The sequence below is a fragment of the Ciona intestinalis genome, chromosome 8 (assembly GCF_000224145.3).
Source record: "Ciona intestinalis chromosome 8, KH, whole genome shotgun sequence".
Classification (NCBI taxonomy): domain Eukaryota; kingdom Metazoa; phylum Chordata; class Ascidiacea; order Phlebobranchia; family Cionidae; genus Ciona; species Ciona intestinalis.
The window spans coordinates 3,717,737-3,730,414 of record NC_020173.2 but is presented as its reverse complement, the minus strand read 5'-3'; the positions used below and the strand labels follow the sequence as shown (position 1 = coordinate 3,730,414).

The 12,678-nt window shown below is 33.2% G+C and overlaps 1 protein-coding gene across 1 annotated transcript; it reads right to left on the bottom strand.

Annotated features, from left to right (window-relative positions):
- Positions 1-524: 524 nt before the first annotated feature.
- Positions 525-5,997, bottom strand: LOC100182204. Its single transcript, XM_002130451.4, has 10 exons — positions 5,714-5,997; positions 4,895-5,170; positions 4,413-4,592; positions 3,772-3,865; positions 3,186-3,395; positions 2,558-2,685; positions 2,211-2,284; positions 1,636-1,799; positions 1,056-1,198; positions 525-763 (listed from the first exon to the last, which is right to left on the bottom strand). Exons 1-10 carry the CDS (start codon positions 5,906-5,908, stop codon positions 656-658), a joined length of 1,572 nt encoding a protein of 523 aa, XP_002130487.1. The 5' UTR covers positions 5,909-5,997; the 3' UTR covers positions 525-655.
- Positions 5,998-12,678: the final 6,681 nt, after the last annotated feature.

Here is a 12,678-nt window from a genome sequence, read left to right as displayed (position 1 = left end):
TAAGATCCCCATACTTTTGTCAGGTGTGTCATATTTATGTCATGTGTGTAATATTTATGTCATGTGTGTCATATTTATGCAATGCCTATGTCATGTCTATGTCACGTTATGTCATGTCTTTGCTCATCTCTATCTATATGCTCATGTCATGTCCATCTGTCATGAACTGTCATAAAACACCCATCAAGTTTTCAATATTTAAATTTATTTTTTATAAGTGCATAATTAAGCAATTTATACACAACACACATTAGTTTTAACGGCAGATAGTAAAACATTAATATCAGTTGATAAAATTGTCTAAAGTTATTTTTTCTTGCTAAACATAATAAATACTCAATACAAGCAAAGACATTGAAACAGAATACAAAAATTTGGCTGGAAGTTCAGGTACAACTTACCCACAAGTCATAGTTAAAATTTTGTCATACCACTTTAGTTTTAGGAAGAATAATGTTTGAAAAGGCATTTTAAAAAAAAATCTGGCTTAAAGTGGCAGTTAAAACATTGTTAAAATAATTTACTTTTTTACCAGTGAAGCTATTGAAAACATGTATTACATAGCAGCATTGCATTATGCCTGGTAGCAACAGAAGCAGAAAAAATTCTTTCCGGCAAGTGCAGTCTAAATAAATGGTGGAACGAAATATAATTTCTATTTCCGGAACTTTCTGGAAGGAGGGCAACTTGATCCTTGCCTGACATGTCGGCCGCAACAAACAGACTTCGTTGGGTCATAGATTTGACGGTTGTTGCAACACGCCTGAAAAAATAATATAAAATTTAAAATCACAAAAAAATAATGATCACCGAGTAACAGAAAATGTGAATAAAAACAGTAAGCTTTTGTCAAAACCATGAAAAAAATCACGGGTAAATCATGGAAAAACTTGGACCAAACATAGGTAAAACATGAAAGAAATATAAACAAAACTTTTATAGACAAAACATGGATAAAAACATAGACAAAATAAACAAAAAGCACAAAACATGAACAAAGCATAGACACCACACCAAACAAAGTATCTACATACACTTATATTTTGATTATTTACCTTCAAAGAACTTGTATAAGCTTGTCCAGGGCAGCCACAGCAAGCATCAGGAAGAATATCTGGTTTTATTTTCCCAGCTTTGCATCTTACTGGGTCATAGTTCATCCAACATAAACAACTTTGGAGACATTCATTAACAATTTCTTGAAAAAAAAATTAATTAAGTCATTTTTATTAAATTTAATTAACATACCATAGTTTTTTTCTTTATTTCATTAACAATTTCTTGGTTTCTTATCAACAATTTTTTAATTTCAATTTATTAATTAAGATCTTTTTAATAAAATTAATAACTATAACATAATTTTTATTTATTTTTTCTAAAACAATAGTGAAGATCATGGGAATCAACGGCAAAACAACAGTTGTTAAAGCACGCTATGGGTAAAAGTGTAAAAAAACAGCGATTAAAAACTGTTGCACCCAATTAGAATAAAAAAAATGGGCACAGTGGTTCACTGGTTGGCCACTTGCTTCGTAACTGAAGGATATCATTAATATTTATTTATAAATGTAGTCTAGGTATTAGTGTTCATGGAAAACATTAGTTTTATAACAGTGAAATTTATTTTTATAATACCTGTTGTATTTGCAGAGGGATTGTATGAAACCAGATCTACTTGACCATCATTTCGTAAAGCGTTTTCAATTTCTTGTCCTAGTTTATCTCCGTTCAGTCTTTTGTTGTTGTAAGTTGGTACATAAGTCGTGAAATTAACGTTTACACTTGCTGTATTTCCGTCTCTGTTATGTAATAATTATATTTGTAAAATGATATTACAAACATAGAATATTAAAACATATGGTATTATATTAATACATAGCAGGGGAGAGTAAGATGATGACTTTTTTTCATAGTAAAGTGATTACCATTAGTAGAGTGTGTGTTTAGACTAGATGATACCAGGTATGAATCCCGGCGCTGCTACTATTTTTAGTATATGTTTCCTAAGACGCTTAATGGCAATATTTTTAACCCAGCGGACTGTTATAGGTTTGACTATTGTCAACCATGCAAAAAACTGGTAAAGCATTTTAGCCTTAGTGTTCTGGAAGCTGCTACTATGTGGGCCTGTGAGTCGTTGGTAAGATACTTGGACAGTAATTGCTTCAACCCAGTGGTTTTAAAGTTATCAACATATTGTGTCAACTCACCTAGTTAAGTTAGAAATACTGTCCACATTATTGACAACCCCTCTTATACCCGCTACTTCAACCAAGTGGTTTATCTGTAATGGAAACATATCGTTTATAAACATGAAAAAAAAAAATTAACACAGTTCAGGTTGAAAACCTCTAGCAAATAAACCAAAAAATATTAATAGGTAAACTCCTTGTGACCTGCATTGCAAAAATAACTAATTACATTATTTATCTCTTCCATTAAAATTGCTAAGATTCAATTAAAACAACAAAGAGACAGGAATTACCAAGAAAACACATTGTACTTTTTTTAATGAATAATTCCCAAAGTATACACAAAACATAGTTAGCTAACTCACTGATTCAGGTAAGTAGTCTTGCAACAATGTTTGCAGAGTTGTTGGATCATCGTACCAGGACAACAGGTCGGTGTTGTTGAATCTTGAGACTTCCAGTGAAGTCTGTAGTCTCCGTGTTGCATTCAGATCTACAACATTAAAATTTAAAAAAAAAGTATTTTTTTTACAAGGCAATACATCATTAGTGCATAGGTTTACTAATATATAACTAATATAAGTATTAGCGCAATCAAATTTACATTTTTACCTGAAAAGGTATTTTTTCCAATTTAAATACTCTGTAATCTTCAGTACCGTAATCGAAGAGGCAAATAAAAGTTATTATTAGAGTGGGGAAAACGGTACACCTTTGGCACGTAATATTTAAATATCCTGATTGTGTTTTAAACAATTAACAACGTTCCATAGGAGGCGTGAGGATACGGTTTCATAATTCCTTGAATGCTCTTTGTTTATTACAAAATGAGACTAAAAAATAGAATAAAAAAGTGTCTCATCTTCCTCCACCCTACTATAATAACTTTCATTTGTCTCCTCGATTACGGTAGCAAAGATTTAAAACGAAAAGAAATAACTTTTTTGGAAATAATGTAAACTAAAATTAAGAGCGGAATAAACAAGTCCATACCTAGACAACCATTAGGCAATTCCTCCCACTCATAAGTGTAATAATCAGGATCATACACACAATCCACATCTCGTGTGTTGGTGTCAGGAGATAAGTAGAAACCGACATTACAAGTAAACCTCCTGAAAAAACGGCCTGTCCCATCTTCTGTGTATTGAAAGTAACCTTCAGATGTCCCACGGTCCTCAGTTAGGTTGCCACATGGGGAAACTGTAAAAAAAAAAGCATATAATATAAATTAAAGGAACATAGTGTATTTATAGACATAAGCGAAAAGTTATGGATACCTGGAGTCAAATGCCTATACAGCTTTTAAAACACAAGAAACATAAAGTGTTCTAATGTGAATAAAAGCAGTAAGCATTTGTCAGTCAAGTTTTTACTCTGCTATTAGGTGTCTATACAAACAAGCAAAGCCTAAGTGTAGTATTGCATTTACCACATTAAACACTTTTTATGACGGTTAAGCTATAACATTGCTTCTGACCTGATACAAAAAAAGCACAACCACCACATAAAAAATGAATAAAAAAGACTAAATATGTCATTTTTACATACTACCATAACAACCAGAAATGTAACTTACTAAATTTAGACGAGCACTTCAATGGACTTGATATGTCCAATACATATCTACCACGAACACCATTTACCCATGTGTTTGTGCCTAAGTTTTGAACCTGAAAATTTTAACAAGAAATTAAAATTACAGCCAAATCAATAAACATTTATTTTTATTTTATTCTATGTGGGTAAGGTCGTACAGCGGGGCACGTCATATGACCTGAAACTTAGGCCACAGTTGGCTCATTACCCTGACACCCATTATGAAATTTAAACAAAAAAATTAGCTGTTACCGATTTTTAGTTTCGAATTAAATCAGTCACAGAATTCACAGAAACTAATAGTAAATCAGTGTTAGAACAATGGGGTGCCATAATGTGTGGTGCACATTTAGGAACCGCTTAACTATACAACTAGTTTAAGCATAATCATACCTTTTAAAGCATTTCAATTAAAAAAAATCTGCAAAAAATCCATTGCAAATTTGTTACAGTCCAGCTTGGAACACATTGTGGGAGCCACTGAACGATACAACTAGTTCACACATAGCCTTTTAGGGATTTCAATTTAAATAAACCTCTAAAAAGCTATCACAATTTGGTCAAAACCCAGCTTTTTCAGCAATTAGAGCAATTCAATAAATATTAAAACCCTGTACTCACCATTGGTGTTTCAGAACCAGGCAGGTGAACTTCACAACTTGACATTAGGTCACCTGAGACAAACACACCAGCCACGGCAGGTCTGTTGTTCCCAGTTATCCAAGTAATATTACGTGGGTAGTTGTATATCGCATAACTCTTCTCACCATCTGAGGCAATTACTGCTTGGAAAGTGTTGGTCTAAAAATATTAAAAATTTTGGATTAAAATTTAAATATAGAGTAACTACAGCAGGTTGAATACTTGATGCTGTAACTATTGTAGGAGTGTGTTCTTAATTGCTCCAACCAAGTGGTTTCCTATGATTGTCTAAATTGTCATAAACTTTCACCCACAAAGTTACACATTTGGTAACTTGTAAGCTGGCATGATGTGTATGAAACAAAACACCTGCGTTATAACAACTACCATTGCCATGCCATGTGAGGATGACTAAGTTAAATTAAACTCAATGAAAACAACCACAAATGTAAAATATTCACCTGGTCTGAATCATCCAGTGAGGACACTTTGCTCCAAGTCACCACGAGTGCACAATTTGGCGCAAAATTAACATTCGGTACGTTTCTTGACCTTGCTACGTCGATTGAGATTTGCATCAACAGCGGATCATTTCCACAAACTTGTCGATGATGAATGATTCCTTCACCACCGGGTTGGGAGGAGACAAAAAAGGGAGCAAGAATGGTGTTGTTGAGAATCTGGTTTACACGATGGTCTTTTATTTTGTTGGGCGACAAGGCACCAAATGTTGAAATCTGAAAAAAATAAAGAGATAATTCAAATTTGTGCATATCAAACTGAATAAAACAATGAAGAGATGAAAGTTGGCAACAAAACAATACGGAAACGAAAGTATTTACGCAAAGGTTCTGTTTCACTACTATCTTGCCCGCTTACAAGTTACCCCATGTGTATATTTTCTGATAATTTTTTATATTAGTAACCAATACCTAATATTTTCACAAATAACTGTGTATGTAACCTCTTGCATTTTACAAAATTATGCCTAATATAACACTCATACAGTCATATTTACACTTAGGCAAATCAATCTTAAATGTTAATCACCCTCAAAGTTACTTATATTCGAGTGGGGAAAGATGGGACTTCTTTTCATTCAATTTTTCTGTCCCTTTTTGTCGTGAACAAAGAACACTCAAAGAATTGTAAAACCACGTCCCCACTACTCCCATAGACCGCTGTTAATTGTTTATAACAAAATAAGTTAATAATAATAATGGACTTGTCTTTTCCCACACTACTATACAACTGAAATCTGTATTCTATTATCCGCTTACCCAAACATCCGCTAACGGGGGACCCCCAAAGAAAGGAATCGGATCATTCAAGGGAATTTTTACAGATCCAAGGTTCCATCTTCCACAGTCTGCTATACCGTCGCCATTTTCGGGCCCATACGGGTACAGAACACCATGCGTGTTTCCAAACACGGTGAGTCCAAGTAACAGTTTCAAGATACAATTTCTCCTCATTATTACAGAGGCCAGCGCTACTCTAAATTCCTTCACTTAATTCTTTATATCAAGAATACCTTTCCATCTATAAGAGTCTGTAAAAAATAAACGTATTAACATTTTTATATTATCTTTATTTATTTATTTATTTTTTTTATTCAAATAGAATGAGTATTAACACATATAGTAGGCTGGGAAGAGATGGAACACATTTTGTTTATTTTTTTTTGTCTCATTTGATAGTAAACAAAGAGCATTTTATAAAATATAAAACCGTTTTCTCGCAACTACCAAAGATCGTTTTTAAATGTTTAAAACAAGATCAGGATATCTGGGCATAATAAGCTAAAGGTGTCTCGTCTTTCCCACTCTACTATACCATCGTTTTTAACTTTATCTGTTTTTGGAAAGATATGTGTTCTTTTCTATCATACACCTCATGCTCACTATCATGTTATGGGTGTCTTTTTGTATACCAGAAACACATGTTGTATTCCTACACCTTATACTCGCTGTCTATATATAGCACGAGCGCATTGCAGTACAACATGCAGGTATATACATTATATCCTCCGTATCAGTTAACGTTAAACAACACCCACGACGTTACAAACTCGTAAGTGTGCACGGGGTTTATGAAAAAGAACACTGTTATAGCGACTGCCCCTACCCGCCGCACGAGGATAAATAAGTCACACTAATTTTTATTCAGCCTTTTGTTACGCTAACCAAACCTAAACTGGCTCCACATTAACCCTTACACTCACTCTTAACCTTGATCACTCAAAAGCAATTACTTTCCTCGGCCGAAGGCAGTTTGTTTTCTTAGCTATAGTCAACGATAATTAGAGAAAATAGCTGCGATTTTCTATTGAATTCGACTCGTTATTCTGGTTTACGACTTTGCCTTTGAGAGTTTTTGCCTGGGGGGAAATCACGCGGCTACCGTGTCCAAGTGTGGTTGACACATAAGACCACGTTAGGGTATATAACGTGACTGTGACCTATGTTGTGTAGGGGGTTATCAAAAATGATTGATTGCTAGTTTACAGCACGACTGTTGTTTTTAGCGTGTAACAAACCAATAAGAAGTTATAAATCATGAAAAATTTTAAACTATTTGAAGCTATTACCCACTTGAAAAAGATTTACACTGAAAACATAGGAAATATTGAAAAAAATGTTCTTGAGCAAGCCACTTAACGGCAAATGCTACTATCCAATATCACTTATGGGTTATTTAAGAAGGTACCGGAGACAGAAAATTGCTTTATAGCCACCCTAAACACAATATACCTGTGCGGGTTGACACAGCAAAATGCAATACATTATAATTTAAGCAATTTTCGCTTAATTGATGCGTAACACCGTGACGTCATATGACGTAAGCTAATGTGACGCAAATCGTAACAATGATATGTGTTCGGTCATATAGACATGGGAGAATTATACAACGATCGATAAAAAGCGTTTTATTTTATGTATTATTTCCCTCTCTCGAAAACGTAAACACATATGCATCAATTTAACTGGATAGACAGTTCAGAGCATTTGTGTTTTAAGTGATACAGTTGGTCATTTATATTCGTATTAGATCATTAATCTTGCTTGAATAACTTGACCGTATGTAGTAAGGGTAATATACCGACTGTAGCCTAAATCCTAGGTATTTTGAATTGCCGCGCTGTAGAAGCCAAATAGAATAGATGTTTGCGTATGTAAAATGGTATAAGGAAATAGCATTATATAAGAGACACCTTAAGAGCTTTCGTTGTTTTTTTGTAAAAATTAAACATAGTCTTAAATGAAGCGGTTAACGTTATGTTACGTGAACGAATTTTAGAAATGTGAATAAGAACGAAATATAGCGTTGGTGTAATGGACCAATACATGTCTAAACCGCAGATCTAGGTCCAAGGTCCAATGGCTTGCATTTTCTTTGAATCTCACCCGTTTGGAATAGAATGTTAAAATCGAAAGGTTATTTTAACCTTGTTGTTCAAAATATGTTTGCTTAGATTTTACAAGACGCTTTTGGTTCGTCAAAGTGGTGGTTGAAATGGTTAAACAAACAAAAAATTGGGACTTAAGATTTACAGCGAAAAAGATGCGTTAATAGTCACCAGACACAGCACACAGATAAGTTTTAGAAATATACCGCGTTTCTACGAAGATTTGTGTGTACGGAAAAAGTGTGGAACAGTTAAACAGTTTATGGATTTTATGCCAAGGTGAAATACTAATTAACATTACAGACCATATGTGAGACGCTATTATCTTTATTTTCAAATTGACTAAAGATAGTTTAATTTTTAAACTAAAACGTATAAAAACGTGATAATTGTGGTGTATATATCTAGAACGTTGTGTTTGTGTTAAAACTGTTCAGAAAACCCGTGTTTTATGCACTTGTTGTGCTGATTACTATTACAAACGTTGTTTTTACGGCAAGGCAACGGCGACAGTGTCACTAACAGCACTTTACAAGCGTAGCTGGGTATTTAAACGCACTGGTAGTTAGTTGTGCTAGCACTCAGTATAATTAGAGGCCGTGAGCTTGAAAAGAATGTCCTTGTTGACACGTAAGACAAAACATACCAAAGTATGTATAAACAAAAGTTGGGATGCCACGCGTCGCAAAAACACGTTTTGTTTACTATTTACGCAACAATATTTGGGGCGAACCCTGCAGAAAATTGGGCTAAACCGGTTTTTAAATACATTGCATATATTATAAAGTTATAACTTAAATAAACAGCCACGGTATAATCACATGTAAATATACCGACCGTATCCGTTATTTTATCAGTAAATAAATAAATATAACAACATTGTTCTGGTAGCTGTACTAGTCATTTTAAACAACATAATCAAAAAAATATTAATAAAAAGCGACTTTTAAGTTCTTAACTGTATGTATGACATCTATTCCAAAGTTACATTTTACGCAATCGGAAAAAAAATGTAACTAAAAAAAAACTGCCTTATATGAAATCCACTGTATTCTGTTCAAACTAAAGACACTTAAAACACATACACAGCTAAATACTTATATATACCAGCACCATTTAACTGTTTTATTTTTAGACTGAAATACGTTTTTTAAAACAATAACTAGCAATTTGACTAATACAGCTAAATCATTTAATGTCTAAAACTATTTAGTAAATTCTTTGCGATGAATAACAGCATGTCTCAACTCATATAACAGCTGCTAGAATGTAACTCTATACAATAGCACAGAAACAAAACATGCTCTATCACCCCGCGGGGAAATTTTAAACCGTAACTGAGTAGATAATATAAACTAAGCAAAATTAGATATTTCTAATCCTTTATTGATATATATACAGTAGGATGTGGTATGTTGGCTTATGTATATATGTAAGTTGGGGTAAGATGGCCAATGTATATGCAGTATGTTAAGGTATAAGTTAATCTATGTTTTTATTCTCTTTATTGTCCCATTTGGCAGTAAACAAAGAATATTTACAGAAGTGTATAACCGTAAGACTTCCAAAGAGCGCTGTTAATTGTTTAAAACACGATTGGGAAATATGGGATAGTTATGTGTTAACGATGTCCATCTTGCCCCACACTACTTTATATGTGGCCTAACACACGCATAACTCTATATAGAAACTCAATTGATGAAACAGTATTGGTGTGTTGCAAGCTTTCATGCTAAATTATCAAGGATGTACAACTTTATAAAACATACACACAGAATACTAATGGTGAATCTAAATACACATTTCTAAATACCTAACTAACTTGACTACTCTACTGTAGCATCTATATATACAATCAATTTGCTCTAAAATATAAGGGATTTACGGTTACCACTATACTACAACAAACTGCTAAAAAATCCAACTTAAAAACGTGTTACAGTCAAATATTTGACTGTTCAATATCGTATGACTTCTGTACTGTATATACACGTTGTACTGTCTTTCAGTATAACAGCAGTACAGTATAAGCATCTACTGTACACTGTGCGTTGTTTTACACTCTAATTATAACGTTATTACTGCTCGTTAAATCTCTGTGTTAAAGGAGCAATTGTACGCCGATGAAATGTAAGGATTGCGAGCGTAACGTTTAAATTCCTAACCGGTAAAGGTGCAAGTATTTATAGATAGAAAAACGATGACCAAAAATGTTTAGCATATAGTAGGTTGGGGGAAGATGGGACACCTTTTCATTGTATTTCTCGTCCCATTTGGTAGGGATCAAAGAATATTCAACTAAATATAAAACCGTATCCTCACAACTCCCACAGAACGTTGGCAATTGTTTAAAACACGATCAAGACATTTATATATTATTATTATCATGTTACGGATAAAAGGCAAACAGCCTCAGTTAAATAGGGTGTGCCACACTAGGACCTCACCCACATACAACGTCACAAACAACTCATAGACAGGATTATTTAAATTCCTAAACCATCAAGACTTTTCTTTTCAGTTGCGCAATAGGAGAATTGCGAAAAATCATTCAGCAGCCGCATAATGATGTATAGAAGTCGACTATAAAATAGCGTTAAATAGAAATGGTTTATCTGTTTTAAATGTCATAGTCTATTTACGTAAAAATAAAATCTCAAACAAGTCAAAAGTAAAAATATATTTATTCTTTATAAAACTTTTTTTTCTGAGTATTAGCACCTATAAAACTATACGCTAAAGCGGTTATAAAACTATACGCTAAACATTTTGTATACCGTAAGTAAATAAAGCTGGTTTTAAATTTTTATATTAAAAACTAAACTGCGTGTTATATTAAAACATGTTAAATATTAGAAATAAGATACACTATAGCCGTTTAGTTAAAACAGCTGACTAGGGTTTAACTTTAAAATATCTCAAAAATCGCGTTTAAACTGTAATTCGCATACATTTAGAAAACTGTACTTTTATAAATTTACAAACACACCTATATTAAAACTGTATTAAAACATTTTGTATATCCGTCTACTTAAATCAGAGTCTCAGAAATACATTTTCTCATACTGATAAAGTCATTTTAAACCTTTTCTATTAAGAGCCTTGAGCCTTCTGGCGTATTTCGCCGAGTGTCGTGTTGAAATTATTCTCTGATATCTAAATAAACGCAAACTGTGGTGTAAGGTTTGTAGCCTAAAGCTACAAGTATAATAAGAAGGCGGCCCGAGCAGAAAAACAGGTTTTTAGGAATTAAACAATCCCACGAAATTTAGGCTCATATATACACGCCAATGAATAAGTGGTAATTATAAAATCGATTGAGGTACGACGGCCCATTTTTTATTCTATTTTTTCGTCCCATTTTGTAGTAAACAATATTTTTATACAGATTTATGTAACCGTAAACTACAAAGTCTAAATAAACGTTTTTAATTAGTGAAAACACGATTAAGAAATATGAAATATTATATGCTAACGGTATCCATCTTACCCCACAGTACCATAGTTACACTTACACAGTTTCGTAACATATGACGTCATGGTATGAGTATTACATATTTCAAAGACATTATTTCGTCGTAAAACGGACTAAAATGCCATTTACCGAGGCTTGCGTTTCCCTGCAATTTAAGTCGTCAACTTAAATTATTAAAATGTTAATTGTCCTAATAAAACAATTTTATCCAATTTACATACCTGTAGCTTATATAAAGCATGCAACAAATGTATCTCAAGGTATATAACGGTATACATCGACTTTATAAAACAAATTTAATATTACAATTGTATAGAGTTCGCTACGGCGCTTGTACACGAATGAACAAAAACAATTTCGTCGGTTAAATTTATGCTTTTTGTTTTCGCTTAATTACAATTACGCAACGTGCTGCAACGTGTATGTTACGTACGTGTATCTTCGAATACATCATAATGCGTATTATGACGTGGATATAGCCAATGTGAAGTACAATGCGATGGGACACGAACCTGAAGTATTTTTAATTCTTACTTTTTTCGACAAAGTTTATGGAATATGCATTTATGTAATAAAACGCTTATTTAAGCAGCTTTACTCTAAATAAAGCAAGTTTTACGTTGGAAATTATATAGTAGGGTGGGGCAAGATGAGACAACTCAACAACATATTATCCAAATATCTTGATTGTGTTTGCAACAATTAACAACGGTCTATGGGAGTCGCGAGGATAAACTTATATAATTCTTTGAATGTTCTTTGTTTACTACCAAAAGAGACGAAAAAAAAGTTAAAAGGTGTCCCATCTTTAATTGTTAAAAACACGATATGAAACCTGAGATATCATATGCGGTATCCAGCTTACCCTGCAGGATTATATATAACACAAGTTTAGGCTATATAGCAGTGCCCATATATAGAATGCAAATTCAGACATATATACAAGGAATACGTTCTATTTCGCTCATACATTCTTAGAAGTACTGATTACATTACAAAGTGTAAACTGGCTGGCAAAGAAATGTTCTAATTGCGCCAATTAAATGCGTAGTTATTTAAATTTATCCTCGTTGGTGTGTTTATATTGCTTGCTCTTTGAAAGTGTAACATATATCGTTTCGTGCGTTATTAGCGTTTACAAAGTAACCTACTAAATCAGAACTTGTACACTAATTTAAACAAGCAAATATAATGTAACTTGAACGACTAGACAAATGCAATTTAAAGGTCTTTTTATGTTTATGGTACAAGACCGTCGTCGGTATATGAACTTGCTTTAACTTTAAACGTCTAAAACCATATAATGATTATATATAGCTAATAGGTTGGGGTAAGATGGATGCCGTTAGAACGTAATGTCC

What these genes read in the sequence shown, in the direction of transcription:
- LOC100182204 (XM_002130451.4), bottom strand. Translation starts at nt 5,908, where the DNA reads ATGAGGAGAAATTGTATCTTGAAACTGTTACTTGGACTCACCGTGTTT. An exon ending in CCCCGTTAGCGGATGTTTGG is followed by an intron (nt 5,171 to 5,713) that starts GTAAGCGGATAA and finishes TATTTTTTTCAG; the next exon opens with ATTTCAACATTTGGTGCCTT. An exon ending in CACTGGATGATTCAGACCAG is followed by an intron (nt 4,593 to 4,894) that starts GTGAATATTTTA and finishes TAATATTTTTAG; the next exon opens with ACCAACACTTTCCAAGCAGT.